At 47.6% G+C, this 25,409-nt stretch overlaps 1 protein-coding gene across 1 annotated transcript; it reads right to left on the minus strand.

Annotated features, from left to right (window-relative positions):
* Window positions 1–1,830: 1,830 nt before the first annotated feature.
* cs (citrate synthase) lies at window positions 1,831–20,874 on the minus strand. The gene is made up of 11 exons (XM_064299043.1): window positions 20,689–20,874; window positions 15,749–15,796; window positions 15,483–15,590; window positions 14,204–14,269; window positions 13,236–13,367; window positions 10,918–11,106; window positions 9,785–9,984; window positions 7,091–7,220; window positions 6,477–6,578; window positions 5,542–5,751; window positions 1,831–4,577 (listed from the first exon to the last, which is right to left on the minus strand). Exons 1-11 carry the CDS (start codon window positions 20,737–20,739, stop codon window positions 4,407–4,409), a joined length of 1,407 nt encoding a protein of 468 aa, XP_064155113.1. The 5' UTR covers window positions 20,740–20,874; the 3' UTR covers window positions 1,831–4,406.
* Window positions 20,875–25,409: the final 4,535 nt, after the last annotated feature.

Here is a 25,409-nt window from a genome sequence, read left to right on the forward strand (position 1 = left end):
CCCGTGATGTTTGGAGGGGGAGGGGGGTGTCGTCTTCTGCCTTTTCAAAGGGCGATCGGGGGTGGGGACAGAAATCAGAGTGGGGTAATGGCATTTAGGCCAGCTATTTATAAACCGTAGGCAGCAAGCAAGGAGCAACCATAAACAAGACAGACAATCGCTGCATTACACCACTCACTCTCCAGAATACACAATATAATGCCAGCAGAACACCATTTCAGGCACGGAACTTACCATGGTCTTCACTCAACTAATCAGACTGGTGGAACTGGGTGGCTGTGGCTGAAGTCACACTCCAAGGACACACAGCCTTGACATTACCAACCCCTAAAATGGACCAGAACAACAAAAACTAACTTCTCCCAAACATACTCTGGTCAGATTCAAGGCCATATTTTTTATTTTAACACAAAATGAATGTCTTTATAAAGTTCAGAATGTTAAGAAAAGTTCAAGATCGCAGATGGATTTTAATTCCAACATGTTCAGTGAAACCCTTGAACGTGTATTATTGATAAACAAGATCTAGGATTAATATGAAAATCATGTGACATTTATCAGAAGCTGTAATCCAGAGCAAACGACTTCTGCATTTTTAAGCTAGTTTCCATTTATACAGCTGGATCTACAGTGAGCTCCATATCGTTTGGGACAAATACTTTTTTTCTTCTTCTTGATTTGGGTCTAAATCAACAATTTTAGATTTGTATTTTAAAATGTAGAAATTATATGCTAATGCTTGTTGAGGTGTTGCCGTCAAACATTCCAGACACTCTCAAACTCCAGAACTCATACAGACCTGCCAGCCTGCCTGTACTCCTGACAGATTGCTCTGAGTCTGCGTAGAGCGAGGACCAGAGCAGGTTTCTATGGTGCTGTAGAGTCAGGTTATGGGCAAAGGTTATTACACTGCAGCCAACAGGACAGCCCCCATCTACTTGCAGGACATGATTTGATCCTATGTCCCTGCTCGACCACTCCGCTCTGCGGCAGCAGGGCGCCTTGTAACCCCTCCCACCCGACCAAAGGGATCACAGAGCTTCTCCACCCTAGCTCCCCAGTGGTGGAACAAACTCCCCGTCCCTCTCAGAACCTCCCCCTCACTACCCATCTTCCGCCTGGAAGACTCATCTCTTCAGACTATACCTAGACTAACCACCACCACGCTGTATATTTCACTCTAAACCCCCCCTTTTCATGACACTTGTTACATGTTGCCCCATCCCAGCACTTTTTGGTAATTTGTATTTGTCCTAATACTGTAGCTTATTCTTCTGCCTAGTTGGCTTTGCAGAGGTTAGGCCTGAATAGTGTGAACTAAACTGTGTTCTTGGCTAGAAATAGCTGTACAAATTAAGTATTGTATCTTACTGAACCTGTGTTTAGCAGTTGTCTATGACCATGAAATGCACTTTTTTGTACGTCGCTTTGGATAAAAGCGTCTGCCAAATAAATGTAATGTGATGTAAAGGGGAACAAGGAGACCTTTATCTCACGGTTGGTTGCATGTCCCTGTCAGACATTCCTGAGGAGGAACAGACCCGCAGGTACATCAGCAGCAACTTGTCCCTCAAACATACCAGTATGTCCAGCACCATGAATGGCAGGGTGTCAGTAACCATGTGCAACTATGCATTTTGGCACAAAAAAGTGAATCTTAACATAATGCAGTAAAACTTAATTTAAAAGAATTAAAAATTTTTTAAACCACACAAAAAGTCATAAATACCCACCTTAACTTGGAGAACTGTGCTGGTCAGTCCTGTATTGTAAAAGGACCAAATAGAACCATTTTAAATCAGCAATAAATAAATATCACAGGAAACAGTGTTCGTTAATAAAAACATTTATTGGTTTTCATTTTTTTTGTTGCATTTTCCATTTTTTACTCCTATGCATTGCCCTCCCTTCCAAGCCCAATTCCCTGTCCCTCTACAGTTCCCCCTTATTATTCCCACCTCAATGCACCCCTCGCCGCCTCCACCCTCGTCTTCACTGCATTATCCAATCAGAGTAACCTGCGCTGTGACCTCACAATGGGACCAAAACCACACGGATATAAACTGGACAGACACGCACACGCCGACACACGCAGACCCGCACACACACAGTGCGTGAGGGAGAGAGAGAAAGAGACAGCAGGCCACACGCCACACGAGAAAAACAGGACCGTCAGACCTCACTAACCGAGCACAGAGCAGTGGGAAGCGCTGAAGCGAGACTCAGGCAGAAGGAATCGAGTGCACCCAGGTGCGGAGTGTTTGAGGGCCTGTGCGGAGACAGGTAAAGGTGCACGGGGGCTCCCCGTCCCGTTAGACCCGAGAGCAGCCCAGGAGTACAGCCTACAGCAGCCCGTCCAGGGGGACTCCCCTACCTACACCCCTCACTGGCCAGCACAGTGTTATTTACAAACAGAGCCGATTAAAGGGCTAGCCTCTTCCTGTTAATGCCGACTAAATCATTAAGCTACATAAGAGTAGAACAGCCTGCTGTGTGTACATGCGTACGTGTGTGTGAGCGCTTGTGTAAACCTGAATTCCAGCCTCAACACCACTGTCAGATTACAGTTGAGCACCAGCAAAATACTAATTATTATTATACCACCAATTAAAAGCAGACAAAATAAACAATTCTTTTTTCATTACAACATGGATATCGCACACCAAACCAAGTCATCTAAAGGGGGGAACTACGTCAAACAAGGGGCGACCACTGGCGACCAGGACTCAAGTGCTCATTTAGGAGTAGCAGATCACTGAAGTGCTCCGATTTAGCAAGAAAAAAAAAAAAAGTACACACACCATTTAAACTCTAAAAATTTAAACTGGCTTCAAACGCACAAGACGGACTCCTGGACTGCTCCTTCCCAATGTTTCCTGGCTGCTCTCAAGTGGGGGTGGGGGTGGGGGGGTGGGGGGGATGAGGGGAGAATAAAAGAAACAACCAAACTGAAAACTGACCTCCGCCTCTTCAAGCAAAAGAAACCAGAAACCCAGCACCCACTGTACCCTTTTCCACAAACCGAGCTATAATTTAAATTAGTTACACCTTACCCACTTTACACTTTTCCAACACATCCGGGTTTCGGGCATAAAAGGCAGCGACTGAGGCGGCCAGCGGCAGGTCACTCTGATCAGAGAAGGCGGCTGCGCGGGCCAGAGGCCAGAAGGGAGGCTCGCCGAGGCAGGAGAGCCTCACGAAGACCGTCGATTTAAAGGGGCAGTACCCATTTAACTGGGGGGTGGGGGGACAAAAAGAAGAAGAAAAAAAAACGGCCTGATCTTTAGTCTAACGGGAGCCGGGACAGGAAGCCGAGCGTGGAGTGCTGTGGCGGGGAGCTCTCCCGCCGCGGGCCGTCCGGGCTGAAGCAGGGGCAAAGACGCGCGGGAAAGCTTTTTTTCGGGAGAATTCGTTCGGTTCAGTTTCCTTGTTCGTGCTGGCGAGGTGTGGAGATTCGGCAAACGCTGGCAGCGCCGTTCGAGAGAACTCCGACCCTCAGGAGCAGCCTGCTGCCAGCCTCTGCCCTGTCAGTTTCGTCTGTGTGCGTTATACCGAATGAGAGGGGAGCGGATGTACGCTCGCCGGGCCTCCCTGGACCAGAGGACACTAAGGTGAGCGCTGTGTGTAAAGACTGCAGCCATGTCACGGGCGTGGTGTGTTGTGGCGAGGTTGTGTTGTGCGTACAGGGTTGCAGGTTCTGACGAGCCGGATGCTTCCGGAAAACCCCCCATCCTCATGAAGGGATCCGTACGCCATGATGTCAGAACGGTGGCGATGGCGATTAGCGCGCGGCGGCCCGCCGTGTCAGTCTCAGCGTTTGCCCCGGCTTCAGCAGGAAAGGCCCCCTTCACCAGCGGTCCCTCCTTTTAACGGAGCCAGGCTCGGGGCTTCTAGAAGCTTCCAAACCACGGCGTTGGGGTACAGACCTCATCGGTGAGATGCGGCGACACGAGACCATGCGCCATTGGCCAGCGTGGAGCACGAGAGCTTCACGATTGGCTGGTCGCCTCCCTGAACCCAGGGAAGAATAGGGTTCCTTTTTAATTAAGCTGCCAGACTTCAAACCAATGGCGCATGTTCTCAGTGGAAAAGAAGCACTTTCTAAAAACTCTGTTTTAAGCATGGGATGTTTCAAAAAGGGGGAATAAATACAGAAAGAAAAAAAGAAAAAACTTCCCTCTCTCTTTTTGAAAACTGTTTTTTTGTGTGAAAACATTTATCAACGAATACCACTTTACTTGGTAACCTAATGCAATCTAATGTAAAGGCCCTTTTTACAATTATATCTCGAAACTCATTTAAAAGCGTACTGTCTCTTTGAATCCCCCTCCCCAGGGGTAATCTTGCAGCTCTTCCTCCTCCTCCTCCCCTTCTCGCGCCCCTCCCCCCCGACCCCGTCCCGCTCTTTAACCCGACTTGGCCCCCACCAGCGCCATCAGCCCGTCCGTGCTCATGGACTTGGGGCGCTCCAGGGGGAACCCCAGGGCTCGGCTCCACACCAGCTGGGCCAGGACGCCCAGGGCCCGCGACACGCCGAACAGCACCGTGTAGTAGTTCATCTCCGTCATGCCGTAGTACTGCGGGGGGGGAGAGAGGGGGCGTCATCACACCGCTCAAAGGATGCAGCACTGCACAAAACGCACGTCCCAGTGACGTCTAGGGATGGGGCAAATTCCAGTTAACCCTCTGAAGTGTAAGATCAAATACGAGATTAGAATGTTCTGAATGTTCCAATGCTGATGTAACGATCACTACTGGCAACTGAAAGCAGTGGAGTTCTACAACATATACTTAGAATTTTAAAAAACATTCCACAAAAACCTACCATTCAAAGGGTTAAATTCAGTCAATTATGGAAATGAGCAGAAACTCAATTCACAAACAATTTCCAGGATGACAATCCTATGAGCCCTTTCTCTCTCCAGTTAAAGAACTCAACTGCACCACAGGCAGTACGGGAGACAGTCTTTCTGGGCAGGGCCTTGGAATCCACCTCGTTTGCATCCCTTTTGCCTCTCCAGGCTTACTGTATGATATTCAATTCACAAAACTATTCATGATTACCATTAGAGCTTCACTCACAAATGCGCATGAATAAACTGAAATAACAGCATGTGCCTTGCTAAGCTCCAGGAGTACACAAGCATTAAAAAGAACACTTGGCTGGGATTCAATCAACATTCAACAATTGACCAACAGTTACAATCACGAGGTGCTGCTTTTCCTTTACAAACAGTTTGTGTTGTGAAAGAAGTTCAGCAACTGCGAAAACAGACTTGCCAAACAGTTTGTGAAGAAAAGAAGGTGACATTTGTGTTCAGATGCAATTGAAAGGCAGGTACAAATGTTGACTGAATGCAGGCCTTTCTTCATCTACCATTACCATACTGCGTAAATGCATTCACAGCATGTTCTCACAGACTGTCAGTTTGAATTCTGACCTTAAAATGAGTTTTTAAGTCGCGTTCCTCAGACCACCTGCTCTTTCTCAGGGTACGCACACTTTCGGCTCCCCCGCAGGGGTAGCGACCCCACACCCACCTGCAGCAGGACCCCGCTGTGGGCGTCCACGTTGGGCCAGGGGTTCTTGGCCTTGCCCTGCTCCAGCAGGACGTTGGGCACGATCTTGTAGAGCTGGGCCACCAGTTTGAACATGGGGTCGTCGGGGAGGTGCTTGAGGGCGAACTCGCGCTGGCAGGTGTACCGCGGGTCCGTTTTCCTCAGCACGGCGTGGCCGTACCCCGGCACCACCTGCGCCGACAGGGGGCGGGAGGGGAGGGGTGAGGGGGGGCAGGACAGCCCAAACTCCCCATCCCTACTGGACCCATCTTACACATTCCAGCATCAATCATTCCCACGTTCAACCATTTTTTTAATTTTTCATTTGGCATCTACAATCCCATCTGAATTTGAAACGTCCAATTTGCGAGCTGTGTACAAGCATTCTCATATACAGCCGCTGCTGCTGGACAGGAAGACTGAAGACAACTCGCGGTCCTCCTCCGAAACGCACGGTGTCAGCCAGCTGCTGGTGTTCACAAGCCACGCATGTGCACAGAGCGGGGGCAGAGGAGACCCAATCATATGCACGCCCAGACAGCTAGCCACGGCCTGCCTGGATGGCCAACAGGGGTCGCTCGGACAATCAACACCGCTATATATGTCCCTCACGTATCTCATATGTCCCTTGGGTAACGCAGAGCTAATTATACACCGGCCCTGCAGGGCTGCCAGCCACAGTCGGCACAGGCACAGATTTGCCCCGCGGCTGTGGTGCTCACCGCAAGCAGCACGTTTACTGAGTGAGCTCCCGACTCACATTTCAGACGTTCCAGTCAGACACGATTAAAGCTCGTTTTAAGTGAAGCTTTCAAACTGCACCAGCCAATGGCCTACTGCTCGCGTGCCCCCAACAGCCGTTTGTCAGTGCGCGACACTGAAACGGGCAGTGCTGCACAGGCGGGGGGCCTCCTCACCCTGCCGGACTTCAGCGTGTTCCAGATGTAATCCCTCAGCTTCTCGTCAGACACCTCCCCTCCCAGCTCCTTCTGCAGAGCCGTCAGCCACACCAGCACCTCCTGCAGGACACAAAGGGAAAGGCGAGCGATCAGCATCCCCTCCGCGCTGGCCTGCTCAGTGCGCACAGCTCTGCCAAAAGCACAGCGGTTATAATCAGTTTCCATACAGAAGATAAATACTTCAGCAACAAAGAAATCCATAAATAAATTAATACACAAACAGAGATGCAGAGAGCAATAAATGCCCCAAGATATATAGATAAACAGATTCATTAAAAAGTGGCTGCATGATGTTAGTCATCAAGATGAATAGAGCAGTGTTACAGATGAAGATTATACATATTTATAATAGTTAAGTTGGTACAGAGAGAGAAATGTATATCCAGAAACATGTAGGGTGCATCAAACAGAGATAAGTGGGTGAACAGATACAGAATGTATACTGTACATAAACAAACAGGGAGGGTGAACATTATTTAGAGCAGTATGAATGGATTCAGATAGACTTTAGATTTAGATAAGGATTCACATGCAGGGTTATATAAATGAGATGAATGGATATTGGGTCAGACCTGGTTGGCCAGCCCGTGCAGGGGTCCTGCCAGCCCGTTCATGGCGGCGCTGAAGGAGAGGTAGGGGTCGGACAGGGCACTGCCCACCAGGTGGCTGGTGTGGGCACTGACGTTTCCACCCTCATGGTCACTGCAGTGGGGAATAATCACAAGAGCTGCCTGCGTCAGAGACAACAACATCACCATCCGCTAACAAGTGAGGCAACGACATCACCCGCTAATGCGTGTAAGACAGACATCACCATCCACTAAAGAGCCCGAGATGTTGCCAGCTAACAAGCGTGGGACGATGACATCACTCACTAACAAGCATGAGAAATCCAAATTACCACCCACTAAAAAGCATAAGACTATCACCATCCGCTAATGAGCCCAAGACTAACACTGCCACCCACTAACACTCGTCAGCACTTCCACAGTGCAACAGAATATAAACATTTCATATTTATTAAACATTTTAAAACAACTTAAATGGTGTTCAGGTGAGTCAAACAGTAAGATGACAGGAGAAAATAAAAAAGTAATAAAAAAAGAGAGAAGCATAAAATGAAGTACAAATACAAACATACTGATCCCAACTGTCAATTACTTAATACTGCACTGCCCTGTAATTGTTTCCATTCTTCCCTTGCTGTCCCCACAGTTACCACTAGAGGGCAGAGTCTATAAATCCAAATACAACAACCTCCAAAATGAGTCATTCTAAAACCCCCGTGGCCAAAGCACGGCCCTGGTCCTCGTGCACCAACACAGAAGTACGCAGTTGAGCTCTAATGGGCTGCAGCAGTCTCGGAACACCGCAATACAACGCAGAAAGATAGGGAAGACATAGGAACATTTAGGGCTTTTGAACTAAATTTAGCCACAATTGCTGCTCTTCTTTCCATATACTTTTTACAGACAGAGTAAAAACCGTAGCAACCACTAGATATAAATGATTACTGGTACTAATTTCCTTAAACCAACATGCAAAAACTATAATTCTAATTTCTACCTATGCATCATCTATTTTTACACAACTGCCACTGTAAACTCATAACAGCACACAGCAAAAGCTCAGCAGCATACGTACTGTAGCCACCCGCTGCAGCATACAAGCATAAACAGGACTGAAATAAGATTCTGTGAAAGAACTGTGAAAATGATCATGAGGTGTACAGGGCACAGTTCAGGGGCAGGGCATGGATTGGTCACTGCCAAATCACACCAATCACTGCCCTGCTTCGACTAAAGTACAGCCAAACTCACGCGTCAAGCGCTAAACCGGGTGCAAGGGAAGGCAGACCGTTTCAAAGTCTAGATGCACATCTCTCTTATGGGGGCTATTAATTTGTACTGCATGACATTGCTAGTTAATATTTTGCAACTATTCTATATTCATTAGCAAGCTAGACAGCGCTTAGCATGCTCCCAATTCCGTTGTCATGTTCCATCATGATTACTTTGCCGTGGTAGCCTCAACAAGGCCAATACTGGAAGTAGCCAGCTGTATGTATTTATTGGCTATTACACAACAGTTAGCTGCATGGCTGTGTGTACATGACGTGTGCATTCTACTGGCAGGCGTCTCATCTGGGAGTGGTCTTCAGGCACCTAGTTGCCATGGTACCGAAAGCCACAGCAAAAAAAATATCATTAAAATATTCTTGTGATGCGATACTGGAGTATTTAAACAGGGTACCTCTCTCCCTCTTGCCCGTAAAACACAGAGTTCCGGCAGGCTGCTGGCTTTCGGTGCGTTTCAGCACTTAATGCAGGTCACTGACTGGCTCAAGTCCACACAGCCCGTTTCAAAGTGCCAAACTTGCTGCTGATTGAAAGGAAACCACGGCAACCTGCATGCCCTACAGCCCGCCAGGGCTCCAGTTAAACCCGTCTGTCCAGTTAATTCAGGAAGTAAATTGAATTTCGGATTCATTTCCTGCACGGAGGAAGCTGAGATTGGATTGACCCAAACCCTGATTGGACGGTGTTCCATCAGAGGGATTGCACCAAGCAGACTCGAGTCTCGCCTCACAGTTCACAGAGAAGAACAGCCCTCACTGTAGCGTTAGGCATTCCAGGGCCAGTGTAGAACACGGGTTAGATTCTCAGAGGATGGTTTGCAAACTATACTATATTTGCCACAGACCTCTTCTCACTATTCAACTAACTAAGCCATTGGTTAACTATTGAAAAGTAGGCAGAATTATTGCTTCGAATTGGCAAGCTGAGAGCGGAATGGTAAGCAATAGGCTAACAGCACTCTGGCCTAGGTATAGTTCACAGGTAGGTGCACACTAACCTGTGAATGGTTAGCGCTAGGCTAAGTGCACCCTGGCCTGGGTATGGTTCACACTAGGCTAAGTGCACTCTGGCCTAGGTATGGTTCACACTACGCTAAGTGCACACTAACCTGTGAATGGTTAGCGCTAGGCTAAGTGCACTCTGTCCTGGGTACGGTTCACACTAGGCTAAGTGCACTCTGGCCTGTGTGTGGTTAGCGCTAGGCTCACTAGGCTAAGCGCACTCTCACCTGTGAATGGTTAGCGCTAGGCTAAGCGTACTCTCACCTGTGAACGGTTAGCGCTAGGCTACGCGCCGCACTGAAGGTTAGCAGGCTAGCACCTGGCCTGTGATGGTTAGCGCTAGGCTCACTAGGCTAAGCGCACTCTCACCTGTGAACGGTTAGCGCTAGGCTACGCGCACGCTCACCTGTGAATGGTGAGGTATAGCCTCATGAGCTCGGTGAACTGAGGCTCGCTGTAGCCCAGCATGTTGGTGAAGTTGTGGGACCAGTCCAGGTTGGAGTCGATGGCGCCGATGCTGCTGCCCTCGCGGTACAGGTTGCGGTAGATCTTTGCCGCCACACACGGCAGCTTTGCGATCAAGTCCATGGAATCCTCATAGATGAACTGGAAGAGGCAGAAAAATCACTGCTTAACATCCCCATACCTTATAGTTAGACAAATATAACCAGTACTGCTATACTAAAGATTTGACTGGCTTGCTGTGCACTTCTTTCATTGCTTGTAGTTAATCCCTTGTCACTATGTATTCATAGTATGGAACATCCATAAAGCTGAAATAGATAAACAGGAAGAGGAAGAAAGGGTGTGGGGATGGGGCTTCAGGCAGCCTAACTGACGTATAAGGTAGACTCAAGGTCAGCTGTCATTACGCAAGTCCCCATAAAGAAAGGCACTTCAGACATCCAACCAGTGTTGAGCAAGTCATACCAATTACTTTGGTTTCAATCTTAGACCGAGAAAAACACCCCTGCATTCTTCATATCTATTATACATGCATTGCGACAGCAGACATCAAACACATTAGTCATTCCAATTATTATCTGTATACAAAGCAAGAATGCAGTTGTGAATTATGCAGGGAATATTCTTGCCACCAGACACTAGCCTAGAGGATTAAATTTTAGTGAAGCAAGCAAAGAAGACCAAGAGATTTTTTTAAATAAGTGAAAGATTCACATTCAGCATTGAGGAAAATATTACTTTCTTCCCCCTTCCCTCCAGGGACATCATATACCAGCTTTATTTCAGATACTCTTTGTGAAGGAAAGAGTGGATTTTATAGGTGTTTTATGTTTTGAAACTTTCTTTCTTCAGAACAGTGTGAAACTAACCTTGTACAACTGCCTCCAATATCATAAGCATTGTTAAGCCCAGAAAACAAAACAAACTACTTAACAACCACCATGACAGAGGGCACAGCCTTTCATCACCGAGGGAAAACAAAGGTAATATCACATAAATTGTAAGTCGAGCGGCCCCCGGTGCTGTCCTCGCTGTGAGCACCCCCTGCTGGTGAAGCCCCGCACGCGCGCTCACCTCCCAGTACTTGGCCTTGTTGACGCCCTCGGAGTAGGCGCGGGCGAAGCTGCTCTCGCTGTTGAGCGCGGTGATGGCGGCGCTGAACTGGGACATGGGGTGCAGGTTGGTGGGGAAGTTGTCCAGCATGGTGACCACGTGGGACGGGAGGGCCGCCCGCTTGGCCCACTCCTTAGACACCCAGCTCACCTGAGGCAGGGGGGCGGGGCGGGGGCACACAGGCTCAGTCAGCACAAAACACATCCACTTCTGAACTCTGACTCAGTGAAGACCCCCTGGGGAAAGGGCCCATGCAAGACCTCACTGGCCAACTATTAGCCAACACCTGTCAATCATTGCAGCTGGGTGCAGCCTTTGCGAAACATACGTCCGGTACAAGACAGGAAGAGAAACTGCTGGCAGCCGATTAAGACCTGAATGTTCCCTTTCAGATCAAATGAAAGTGTTTACAGAGTGTTAAACAAATCCATACATGCCTTCAAGTCTGATATGGCTGAAAAAATCATTCAGCTACAGTGGTGTTTGGTTATTGGTTGGCAGTAAACCAGCATTAGCACTTTAGTGATGCTGCATCTAAATTCACTGCTCTGGTAGTGTTCACCAGGACACTATTGCTCATATTAATCAGGTGAATGCCTATTACAGGTAAAGAATATCTGCTAAGTGAATGTAATGTAATGAGCTTCAACATAGTTATAAAATTCCCGATTCTGCATTCTTTTAACTGGGCTCAAGTTCATGCTGAGGTTCGCACAGGCGCTGTGATTTTCTCACTGATAAAGACACTCAATATAGCTGTGAAGTCCTCATAGCTCTCCAAATACAAGCATGAAGAGCAAAATGGAGAAAATGGCAGGAAACACCATTTCATTCAAAAAGTGTCAAGATAACTGTGACCTGCTGCTGGGGTGGCTGCCAGTGGTTGGTTGGAGCAGATGTTGCATGGGGCTAAACCTGCACACAGGGCTAAACCCGCACACAGGCCTAAACCTGCACACAGGGCTAAACCTGCACACAGGGCTAAATCCGCACACAGGGCTAAACCTGCACACAGGGCTAAATCCGCACACAAGGCTAAACCCGCACACAGGCCTAAACCTGCACACAGGGCTACACCCGCACACAGGGCTAAACCTGCACACAGGGCTACACCCGCACACAGGCCTAAACCCGCACACAGGCCTAAACCTGCACACAGGGCTACACCTGCACACAGGGCTACACCCGCACACAGGGCTAAACCTGCACACAGGGCTACACCCGCACACAGGGCTACACCCGCACACAGGGCTACACCCGCACACAGGGTTAAACCTGCACACAGGGCTACACCTGCACACAGGCCTAAACCTGCACACAGGGCTACACCCGCACACAGGCCTAAACCTGCACACAGGGTTAAACCTGCACACAGGCCTAAACCTGCACACAGGGCTACACCCGCACACAGGGCTACACCCGCACACAGGGCTACACCCGCACACAGGGCTACACCCGCACACAGGGTTAAACCTGCACACAGGGCTACACCTGCACACAGGGCTACACCCGCACACAGGGCTACACCCGCACACAGGGTTAAACCTGCACACAGGGCTAAACCTGCACACAGGGTTAAACCCGCACACAGGGCTACACCCGCACACAGGGTTAAACTGCACACAGGGCTCACCTGCACACAAGGGCCTAAACCTGACACAGGGTTAAACCTGCACACAGGGCTACACCCGCATACAGGGCTACACCCGCACACAGGGTTAAACCTGCACACAGGGCTACACCCGCACACAGGCCTACACCCGCACACAGGGCTACACCCACACACAGGGCTACACCCGCACACAGGCCTAAACCTGCACACAGGGCTACATCCGCACACAGGCCTAAACCTGCACACAGGGTTAAACCTGCACACAGGGCTAAACCCGCACACAGGGTTAAACCTGCACACAGGGTTAAACCTGCACACAGGGCTACACCTGCACACAGGCCTAAACCTGCACACAGGCCTAAACCTGCACACAGGGCTACACCTGCACACAGGCCTAAACCTGCACACAGGGCTACACCCGCACACAGGGCTACACCCGCACACAGGGCTACACCTGCACACAGGGCTACACCCGCACACAGGGCTACACCCGCACACAGGGTTAAACCCGCACACAGGCCTAAACCCGCACACAGGGCTACACCCGCACACAGGCCTAAACCTGCACACAGGGCTACATCCGCACACAGGCCTAAACCTGCACACAGGGCTACACCTGCACACAGGGCTACACCCGCACACAGGGCTCCCCTTGTTGGCCTCTCACCTGCTCCTCTGTGGGGACCTGCCCGGTAACCAGGAGCCAAAACAGGCCCTCTGGGAGGGGCTCCTGGCCTTCGGGGGCCTTGGGCAGCAACTGTTGACATTCAGGAATGCTGTATCCACGGAAACGGATTCCCTGGACACAAAAGGAGAGGGAGGGGGGGGCGCAAGAGAGAGGTGAATCCTCATGACGGATGAAAGGTGAGGACAGGTAAAAACAGGTAAAACAGGTGGAACCAGGTTAAAATACAACCTGCAGGTGGTACATTACCTGAAAGCACATTCCGACAGGCTTGCAAACGTTCCTTTCAGATGGTAGTAAAATCAATCATTGATTTCCTCCACACAAAACTCCGTAGTCACACATACTCCAGGAGTATGTCCCAATATTTCAGTAACCTTTCTTCCCCCTCCCCAACTCGGCCCACCCCATCCCAAACCAAGGTCAGCTGGCTCAAAATGGTTGCATAACCCGGGAGGCGTGGGAAGTCGCGTCTGCTGGCCAGTGACTTCCCACGCGCAGGTCTCGTGATCTGGCGCGTTGTGCATGCGGGAGATAAAGGCCTGGTTCCAGCCCCTCCCCTTTACCCGGGTTAGTGACTCACGCGCGCAGCGCTGTTACTCAGCTACAGTGCGCTTGCATAACGGGAGGTCTCGGCACAGGCCCTTACACGCAGGACACATCCAGGGGCCACTCCCTACTGTACCCTGTACCCTGAATAGCTGTGCTTCAATTACAAGTCCCCTGCAGAGTCTAAATAAAGTGCGCTAATCCCAAATCAAAATAGTGTGGCTCATTTTAACTGTGACTGACCTCCCCCAGACTCCACTCACAGGGGAGTTAGGGCTGTAGGTGCTGGGTGCAGGTGCACTGGTGTGTCCTTAAGTGAAGTCGCTGTAGTGGGAGACATGGCTACGCAGGGCTCCCTGAGATAAGGTCGTGGGGTTGCCAGCGTGGAGCGCAGGACTCACCTCATCTGGATCCAGCACAGAGGTCTCGTACACCAGGCCCTTCATCCCCCTCATGCCGCCGTATACCTGCAAAACACACCCACAAACACACGCACACACACGCAGAAAGTCAGTCAGCAGTAGAGCCCAGCACGGTCGCGTATTCATTCCTTTGACTGCACAGAACGCTGGCGTTACACTTTGGCTTGAGAGATTTTCCGACTCTCTCGCTCCGGTTTTACTCTCCCGCTCTGATTTTAGATCGTACCGTTCCAAAGAGAAACCTCAGAAACCTCAGCCGGACAATGTTTGGACTGTCAGTGCAGGAGGAAGAAGACCAGCAGCTGAGTCACTGAGCGGCGGCCATGGAAGGGCAGAACCCAGCCTGCGCACGGCACGCGCTCCACTAAAAGACTAATGACTTAGTGCTAGGAGCGGCAGAACTCAACGCAAGACCGCTGTGCCCTCCATTCAAAAAGAAACAGGGGTCTTGTTGTTCCCATTTACCATTTCAAACACTGACAGGCTACATTATCAACAAGACGTTGAGTTAAACAACATTGTTGTTCAATTAAGAGTTTACACAACACTCATTTACGTAACGGAAAGACCGTGACCTGTAAATTAACCTTTGGGCATTTAAGACTTTAAAACAAGGCTGACACTGGTCTGAGAGTCCATCACCAAATGCCTTTCACCTCAATATCCCATAATAATGCAACCTTTTCATTCAGCCCTTCCTCCATGCAATGCTATACTTGTCTCACATCAATAATTAACTTTCAGACTGATGACGTGGGCGTGTGTGAGTGAGTGAGTGAGTGCATGCGAGCCCTCATGTCAATGTGCATCTGTCACGGGTCGCATGCGTTTTAGCATCAGAAATCACGTGTGTGTGTGTGTGTGTGTGTGTGTGTGTGTGTGTGTGTGTGTGTGTGTGTGTGTGTGTGTGTGTGTGTGCGTGCGAGTGTGTGGGGGCAGCAGTGTAGTATAATGCGTAAGGATTCGGTCTCGTAACCCAAAAGTCACAGGTTCAATTCCCAAACAGGACACTGCTGTTTTACCCTTGAGCAATGTACTTAGCCTGTATTGCTTCATTATATGGATGCAATGTAAATGCTATGTAAAAAGATGTGCAAGTCACTGTGGATAAGAGCGTCTGCTAAATGCCTGTAATGTCAATTTTAAGATAAAACTTAATAGCATAAGGAGGATGCGGTAGTCCTCCACGCAGTAGGTGGCACTGGTCATTTCACAACAGAGGATTAAATCAGCAGTGCCGTCATGGGGGTACACTCACCATGTCCACAGTGATCTGGCCGATGTTGGTTTTGCCATACTGCTGTTTGAAGTTCTTGATCCTGCTCTGTTCTTTGGGGATGAGGTCTGAGAGAACATCCTTCAGGTTCTGCAACGGATCGGCCAACAAAATGTCACAAATGCACCACTCATTCACAAAATAAACGCACGAACCAACTACCCCATCAAGCAGGACCTAGAAAAGGCAGAACAGACCAGAGAAACCAGGCGGCTACGCGCTAACGGCGCGCGGTTCTGCAGACTCACCGCTGACGCGCTGGCGTTTCTGGCGGCCACGAGGACGCAGGCCGCGTTCTGAAAGAGAGCAGAGGAAGAGAGTCACAGGACCGGCGGGACAGAGCGCCGCTTTTCAGAGTGAAGGACGCTGGGAGCCCCTGCGGGGGGGGGGGGGGCAGTACCAGCTGTTCAGGGAAGGCGGTGCCACCGCCCGGCTCTTAATAATGAAGGAGAGCTGCTCCGTGCGTCTGCGGCACGGAGGCCGGAATCTGATACGAACAGGAACAGCTCAGGTGGAGTCACTGATCAGACCGAGAACAGGCTGACTGCCATTTTCCCACCATGCTTTCAATTCCTTCCCAAAGAAATGTTATTACTTCAGGGATGAAGGAGTCCCCATCTGAACCCTGGCAAGAGGCCCGGCTCGCTTTCTCCAGATCACGTCTGCAGAAACAGGCCCACGAGTCAGCATTCTAATCGTGTTATGAAATCCAATCTGATGCCCTACCTTTCTTCTCTCTCACACACACACACAACTATTTATCTCTAAAAATAGCTTAAAGGATTAAGACCAGTGATGTGACGCAGACGAGGCGTTCTCCAGGCGCGATCAGTACGACATGCACACGCACGTCACCAATCGCTCCCGATTCCTCTGCCACCCGGGATACCTAAAATTTCCACTTTAGGTGTGCCACAAGACTCAGGCCGGCACGGGGGAGGAGCCCAGACTAGGGGATTGGGAGGGATTAGGGGAGTGTGCAGGTCGGGAGAGGGGAGGCAAGCTGGACGCGGGCCGGAAATCCCGCCGCAAGCCTCGACTGGCACGCTGCCACGTCCCGTAAGCGAGAGTGACCGTACCGAAATGGGACACCTGGGGGGGAGAGGGCTGAAAGAGGAGTCCCGCCACTCTGGCCACCTGGACGGACTCCCGCAGCACACTGCTGCAGAGAACGGCCGAGGGCAGCAGAGTGCCTTCCACGGGCCTCGGTAGTTTCCAGAACAATCCGACAGCGGCCGCGGGTTTGGATTAGCGCCACACCATGACTGCGTCGGTTCTCGTTCGCTAAGAGATCAGCAAAACTACGCCAGGCAGGTCGGACAGAACTGTCACAATCACAGAGTTGTCCATCTGCAATTGTGCTGAAGTGCGCGTGGGTGTTCTATTTTTGACCTTGGTTGCACCACTGCCGTGCATCTGCTTCGGATAACTACGACAGTCGAGCATATTTTTAACCCCGCTGGTGGCATCATTCCACTTCCTACTTCCTGCCAAATCTGCAAAACATGAGTCCGCAGAACGGCTCCCTTCAGAACATGGGAGCTGGACCAACCGATTGCTGGTGTAAAGGCACGCGCTCAGATTTTTGAATGCCGTGGGAAATATCACAATTCACACTGAGGGGGAGCTGACTTCATAGAACTGCAGCCAACACAAGAAGAGCCTGACGCCATTACAGAACCGGGAATCAGAGGGGAATCACTGGCAGCTTCTCAACGGCCACGTGCTCTTCCCTGCAGCTTCAGCCGTTCTGGCCTTACATCCATGGTTACTTTGTGCTTTAAAACAACTGAGTGGAATGGCAACACTATCAACAGGAGCATCGCACACTGTTAGTATTCACGCTATGCAAATACAACATTGTACTAAAGTGTTACATATTTGCTTTTTTTTCAAATCTTGAAATGTAACCAAGTCCACGACTCTGGAATACAATCAATGCAGTCAATGCAAAACAAAAAAAGTTCAAATGGAAATATGGCCCTCCATCAAACACCTAATGCTACCGGGGTGCCTTATTTTAGAGGAGTGGGTAGTCAGCTGCATTAGGGGCAGACACTGGACAGACCAACAGTTTGGTGTCAGAGGGCATCAGACTATTAGCCCATCATTTAATTTATACATTACATGCAGAATCTGAAGATGTCCATGGCAACACATTTTAACTGAACAGCTTGCTTTTGTGGGTTTTCTGATTATCATTTCGTTTTTAGTATATGTTTTCAATTGGCCCTGAGTTTGATAGAGATGAAGGATATTTCAAGATATTTACAGAAGTCTGACAACTAGCAATAAACATGCTTCAGCACATACAAAATTGTTGGGGCCAACTGAAAATATATACCAAAACTGAAACAGTATTTAAAAACTCAGTATTTTAAAAAAGTGTATAAACCCTTTAACTTCCATGCAGCTGCACAGGCCAATCAGAACCCAATGTGTCGAGTGGTTGATGAAGACAAACTCAACCCCACCTGCCACTGATTCTAGAATATCAAAAGAAGCCAAACACCTGCTTACAGGAATGTCAGCATTCTGTAGCTTTTTAGGCTGCATTTCAGCAGGAAGGTTCCCAGGGGGCATAGTCAGAGGTCATACTGCTGCTCGCTGGAAACAGCAGCAGAAATCACATGACCACCAGAAATAGAGCACATATGGTTTTTGGCACACGGGGCACCAGAAGATTTAACTGCCCAAGGCAGTTAATGGAGCACACAGCCGAGGCCATGTGTGCTAGCCCTGAACGGACAGCCCCACCTGTTCACCTTTCACCTGTGCCTTAGAGTTGAGCCTGACAGGCCTGGTACGTCAAACAAGGCCAGCTGACACCCAGTTCAGGCAATCCTGCTAAGTCTACCTCCCCCATTAATTTTGTACAAAAGTTTCTCTGGTCATTCACAGATCAGCCAGCAGACCTTCTAAAAAACAACCTGACGCCTATCGGTCCGTTGTAGTTTTCTGTGGTTTAATATTGCAGACAAAATGACCTTATTGCAGACAAAATGACCTTCGGCAGTAACAAAACACTGCCATAGTTTTGCTTCACAGCTAGAAACTATACCCTTGCATTTTTCCATCATCTTACATTTCAGAAGAGTGCACATTTGATGACCCCCCCCCAACCTAAAAAATAATTGCATACCAATCATAGCAACATTTCAACGCTGATAAGTCCTACCTAACTCCAGCTTATCTTCAAATCGGAGTTCATTGTAATTTCTTAAAAGCAATTTACAATAGCACCAATAGTCGTGGGATCAATGTGCAACATGACAGCAGGTCATTGGAACAGGGCAGTAGGTCCACTTCCTTCTAGGTCACAACCGTTGTCATTGTGGAAATCTGATAATGCTGTCCCTTAAAATGTTATGACCTTGTACACAATAAGGGACAGGAGAGAATGTATGACTTGGCTCCACCCAACAGTCACATTAACAAATTTGATTTGGGAAAACAAAGTCGTGGTGACTCAGTTTTACAGGGGGTGCATTTGGAAGACCAGGAACAGCTCTATCAAAAAGGTAATAAATTGCCAGTTTTCACTGAGCCCTTTCTTGCAGATAAAACGATATCAATCGCCATAAAACAGTCCTTCCGGAGTCTGAATGTGCTAACCCGGGCTACAAAGAACAGATGAGATTACTTCTGAGCAATTTATATGACAAATATGCATTTGCCAACACATATCACAAAAACTAATTGTGCTTTTAAAGCGACAGACTTGCAATCCACAATTGTTTTTGTATTTATACTAGAATACTTGGGCACATTCAATTTATTGGTCTTTACAGCACCATAGCGATAAATTACCATATTAAAACACGTCTGTCCGGTCTGTACCATTTCACTACAGACTATAGCGCGAATACACACATTGAACTTAACCGATGGAATGTAATATGCATCATCCGCCTGTATCAGAAAATAGAGCATCCACCCAATAGCACAAGCCATAAAACTCAACCATCCAAAAGCCTCAGCAAAGGTTTTACAGATAGGGACCGCGTCCAAAAGCGTAATGTACATAAGACTGTTGCTGCAGAAAGAAGTGCACTTTCTGCCAGAGGTTTTAAAAAAACTATGGCTATAGTGCTGCACTGCAGTTTTGATGCACCTAGTTAGATGGCTCATTAGCTAGCCCACTGATTAAGGCAGTGTAGCGGGCTTCTGTGGCCTAACGCCATTAAGGGTGGCTTGCTAACGAGTTTGAATATAGGTTACAAAGACATAGGTTACATAACAAAAACCTATACGTTCATTTAAAAGGCATTTATAGCCAGAAGCAATAAAAAAAAATAAAAAGTACCTAACTAGTCGCCTAATAAACCCAGTTAACTTGCTAGTGAAGGACAACAAAGTTAACTCTGAAACTAGCCAGTGCTCTCAGCTAACGCTCGTTGGACTTCCTTCGCTTTAGTCACAAGCCATCAGGAGCATTGGTCGTCAACTATCGAGCTCTACTTAAGAAATGACTCAATAGTATCTAGCCAACAATTAACGTTAGTCCAAGTGTAACAGTCTTTGTGGAGGGCAAATGAATGACCATTGTGTCAGTAAATGTAAACGCGATCGACAATTTGAAAGGTAAAACTAGTCAAATAACTTCAGCTACAGAACCAGAAGCTAAGCTAGGTAACGTTAGCTAGTTACTTACGTGCTCGCGAAAATGAGCCCCCCGACCAGGGCAAACAGGAGGCCATCCGTGCCCGTAGCCTTTCTTAAACTGGCTAGCTAGGTATAGAATTAACTACACTACTAACTAGCTAGGCCGGTAATATCAGTCTTAACTTCAACAGGCTAGCTATCCAAGTGCTAGTTCATGTTCATCCATATGAATCGAATGAATTAAGACATTTTAGCTAGCCTTTGCTGTCTAGATAGCTAGCTACTTGAGCGTGCGATACCACAAAAGGTCTTCATCGCTCAGTCAGCTAGTTAGTTTGCCAGCTAGCTAATTACATAATTTAAACCGGCTAAATTAGTATCGATATCTTACCATTTATAATGGTTAGTGCGCTGGCCGGTGATTAAGGGGATACAATAATTTCAGTTACCTAAAATATCCAACCAGCAATGCAGCCAAGAACTTAGGGCTAGCGCTAGCTAGCGCCAGCCACCGTAAGACACATTGGCTCATACAACTCTGCAGACAAACAACACAGAGTTGGCATTGTTTCCCTCCTCTTACCTTTGAATTGAGGAGCCTAGGCGCTAGCCTGCTTACAGTCAGAAGGGACATGATGTTTCTGAAGAATATTGTATTTTCCTTTAATTATTAAGCCGCTGCCGATGCACCACGGAGCTTGGTGAAGGTGCCCCTCCTGATTCAGTAGAGTGAAGGTTGAAAGAGAGACTCGGGGCCGCAAGTAGTCGCAATTTGGATTGGACGGGGCCTAAAAAGGTGGTAATGGCGACGAGGCATGTGATTGGCTGGTAAAACCTTCAGAAAGAAATTATTGGATGCCAGTTCCTACATTTTGTAAAACAATTGGCTAAAGTTGGGTCAGTCCGTTTTAAGCGACTACATTGAGCAGCGGTTTCTGAAGTTGCCTGAAACTCAACCTGAAAACTAATGATAGTGTTTTGTCAAAGCAGGATCAGATCATTTGTTTGACTAAAGAACAACTGCTCCCCTTTTAGTTGAAAATAAAAATTATTCACAAATCCACCGTAATATTAACATTATAGCGGCATGTCGTTTTTATTTAACACAGGCGCTATCATGAAAACCTATTTTCTAAAAGCGTGTCTCCGCACCATTTTTTGCATAAAATAAAAATAAAAATACAAAATGGAAGGAACTATATTGTATACAATGTATAATGCTGTTTTGTGAAGCCATGTGTCTGCGCTTCTTTGAACTTGAAGGTTAAGATAAGGTCACATTCAGAGAAATTTAAAGACTGTAAAATTTAAAGATCCATCCCTAACACTGTAGTGCGAGCTCAGTGAAGTTCAGCTTATATATAGTTTTTTTTTCTCCCTGGTGAAAAATAAACAGAGGACTGAAGCCCTCAACAACACAGGTTTTGGGTGATTAAGCATCACATTTCTACCGTGAATAAGGAAGGCTGTGTCTGTGTTTAACGTAATCTGCACACTAGCTTGCTACTGGCTTGAATTTGGATGCAGCAATCTTACAGCCTTTTCACATATACACATTTCACCTTTATTTATTTGGAAGATAATGATCTCAAAACAATAGGATGCGAACGGTGCCAACAATCGTATCGGTGAAGTCACTCAGGTAATATTAGACCATAACCCCCCCACCCCCCATCCTTTTTATGTGCAATGTGCATATGAGCGAGTCCCAGTTCACAGTATTTTGAACCTGATCTGTGACAGTGAAGTCAAAGAACCCACGCGGTGATGCAACATGTTCGTTCCGAGATAGAGATCCACTGAGCTGACAAAACCACTAAGGTCAAACCAATAGGTCAGATCTTTGCTGTCCCAATACTTACTATAGGCTGTGAAATGGGCTAAAAGTTTCTATGTGTACCTTTTTATACATTAAACCTTGCCACTGAGTGACTAGTAATAAAGTAATACGTTGCCTCTTTCGCACCTCAAAGAACACAGCATCACGATAGCTTGTCTCAGCTGTCTGTCATCATAAGCTGTCTCCGTCTGTTTGAACATATAGTGAGCTTCATAATGTTAGGGACAAAGACATTTTTTCTTGATTTGGCTTGGTACTCTAAAATTTTATTTTCCATACATAGCTCCCCCATTTCAGGGAACTGTAATGTTTGGGACATATTAATGTTGTGTAAATTAAAGTAGTCATATTTGATACTTTGTTGCATACTTGTTGCATGTGATGACCGGTTGTGTGTGACTCATAGACATCCCCAGGTGCTGAGTATCTTCTCTGGTAATGCTCTGCCAGGCCTGTACGGCAGCATAATTTAGCAGAATGTTTGGGATCATTGTCTTGCTATTGGGTGAAGCACCATCCAATGAGTCTGGATACATTTGGTTGAACTTGAGCAGATGTTTCTGTACAATTCATTCTGGGGGGTGGCGCTTGCCATCACTCTAATACAAGGGAATCGTGGTCTCATCTGTCCACAATACATTTTTCCAGAACTTTCCAGGATCTTTTAAGTATTTCTTAGCAAACTGTAAAGAGACTATCCTGTTTATGCCGCTAAGTAGAGATTTGCATCTTGCAGTGTTGCCTCTGTAGTTCTGATTGTGAAGACTCTGCAGACAGTAGTCAATGACACATCCATGCTGGCCTCCTGAAGTGTATTTCTGATCTGTTGGGCAGGTGTTTGTGGGTTTTTCTTCATTATAGTTGGAATTCTTCAGTCATAATTTCTCGTGCACTCTGGCAAAGAAATATACCCGACACCTAGTGAGAGCCGATGGTTACTGGTACATTACTGTTGAATTTTTTCCCATCAAGCACAAAAGAAGCAGATGTAATAATTGTTCAATAGGTCTTGTTGCATTTTGCCAAAAATTAGGGACCCCAACTGGCTCTGCCAGTGAATTCGCTAGCGATGAGCGTAGGATTGACTCTCAGCTAAGTTATCAGTGAACTGTAACCAGGCCTTTATGCCGGTGGGACAAGATTGACTTTTGCCACCAGGGCTGGGTGGATTTCAGTCAGCCAGGGTTACTGAAGAATCCAGTGTGCCAGGTGCCAACAGCTGTTGTCAGGGAGAACTTCCCTCTAGTTGCTCTTGTGGTGCTGTGAGAAAATGGCCATTAGCTCATGGGTGAGAGCACTGGAGGAGTGCTGATGCTTCAGCTGCAGTGCACCTCACCTGGGGCGAGCTGCGGCAGTGATCTCTTGAGAGACACAACTAGAGATTCCACACTCAGGAGCATAGGCATAGGGTTCTTTTCCACTTTGGGGGAGACACACTGGCTTGCAAGTCTCACTAGCATACCAGCTCGTAGCAATTAACTCATGTGAAAATATTGGGGGTGAAATGTGTCCCTGTCTTCTCCCAAACCTATGCCCGTTCTCAGGAGAAATAAAATATCCTCTAATTTCTGATTGGGAACTTTGGAATACAATTTTACCAGTTTGAGGTCATAGACAACTATTGTTTGAGTTGTTGCATTCATTTTGAAATGAACTTACTAACAGGCTTTGAGTCTATTGAGCATAAAAAACCAAAATGTATATAAACCAAAGAAGACAATACTTTATTTTAAAAAACACATTAACCATACCTTTTCGTGAAAGAAAAATACAAAAAGAAACTTAATGGCTTAAGGGCATTCATTTACAAACAACATGCACATCACCACGTTTCCATGGCTTTGGTAGAGACAAAGCAGGCTGGGAGGGGACTGTGTGGAACTACAATCTAGTGCATTCTGGAACATGAAGTCTTGAGCAGGTGCAATGTTAGTCTATTTTTGCAGTTATTGAGTTTTCACATTTGCAATACAAAGGGAAAACAAAAGATATTTTCATTAAAAGTACAAAAAAAAGGGGGAGGAAATGAGACTGACTTTAGGCGTACACGCTAGGTAGCACTCAGATATCTGGTTATTGCTCGTTATCTTGATTTGTCAGCTTCTAAGGAATGTAACATTTCCAATTGAATGATTATATCCTTACACAGTAGAATACAATTTTTTTTCAGTGGGACATTACACTATATGAGGTTACAGGTAAGACACAATGAGAAATAAAAACAAATTCTTTTTAAGCAGCCAGATCAGAAATATTGTCAACCATGCAATAAACCTGTATTAAGATACGCATTCACAATCCAGTCAAGTGAAACCATTGGGGAAAACTCTTCTTCATTCAGGGAAAGAGACTGACTCATTAGCCTTATAAGACATACAAATCAGCAAAAAGAAAATGCAAGGACTGCAGTTGCTTGTAAATACAGCAAAATGGGTGGAACCATGTGTTCAGCAATACAAATAATACTAATAATAAAAAAAGATCAATTCATTTTGCACAATAGGCTGATTCTCAGCCAGCAGAAAAGTCATCCCCTGCATTCCTAAGGGTGTTCTTTTCTGAACTGGTGCAAGCCAGGCATCCGAGCAGCAGTCTTTTTTTAAAAGGTGATCTTGAATCCCAAGCATCCACTGGCTGTTCCAGCATTTGCTTGTAAGTCAGATCCTCTGCACTGAGTCACACATACCAGAGACGTGTAACACCTTGCGAGAGCCCCCCGCAACAAAAACATTTTACACAGGCCAACGAGGGAATGCATCATGCCGAATCCTACAGAAGGCCAAAGTAAACTGGACAGGTCTCTGGTATCAGTGCGCAGGTGATTCCACGCGCACGGATATGAAAAGAAAGGCAAAATGAGAGAGAGGGAAGGCCCCCTTTCGTAGAATTCAGAGGTGCGGCGCGAGAGGCGGGCGCTTAAAATTCATCTGCAAATTTTTCTGCTTCCCTCGTCCCGCACCGCGCTGGACGGTCTGATCTGGGGCAGCGTCAGACCAGCATTGGGGTCCGTCATCCCTCCATCAGCTTGGGGAGGGGTGAGTGGGTGGGGGGGATTCAGTAATGGTCCTCCTGGCTCAGAACTGCAGGGTAGTGGATGTGCAAGCGTGGAGAGGGAGGGGTTTATAAATTGTCCTCTCTTGACCTTCAGATGGTTCTGGGTAGGGGATGCGCTAGCGTTGCTGGAGTGGGGGGGGGGGGTAGCAGGGTGGGGATTCAGTAGGCATCCTCTCGGTCCTCGGCTGGTTTGTGGTAGGGGAAGCGTTAGCGTTGCTGGAGTGGGGGGTAGCAGGGTGGGGATTCAGTAGGCATCCTCTCGGTCCTCGGCTGGTTTGTGGTAGGGGAAGCGTTAGCGTTGCTGGAGTGGAGGGAGGGGGGTAGCAGGGTGGGGATTCAGTAGGCATCCTCTCGGTCCTCGGCTGGTTTGTGGTAGGGGAAGCGTTAGCGTGCTGGAGTGGTGGGGAGGG

The sequence above is a fragment of the Anguilla rostrata genome, chromosome 11 (assembly GCF_018555375.3).
Source record: "Anguilla rostrata isolate EN2019 chromosome 11, ASM1855537v3, whole genome shotgun sequence".
NCBI classification, from domain to species: domain Eukaryota; kingdom Metazoa; phylum Chordata; class Actinopteri; order Anguilliformes; family Anguillidae; genus Anguilla; species Anguilla rostrata.

Coding starts and splice junctions, on each gene's coding strand:
- cs (XM_064299043.1), bottom strand. CDS start 20,739: ATGTCCCTTCTGACTGTAAGCAGGCTAGCGCCTAGGCTCCTCAATTCA. Junction 14,270..15,482: donor GCCAGATCACTGTGGACATG/GTGAGTGTACCC, acceptor TGTGTTTTGCAG/GTATACGGCGGCATGAGGGG. Junction 7,221..9,784: donor CTATACCTCACCATTCACAG/GTGAGCGTGCGC, acceptor TCCCCACTGCAG/TGACCATGAGGGTGGAAACG.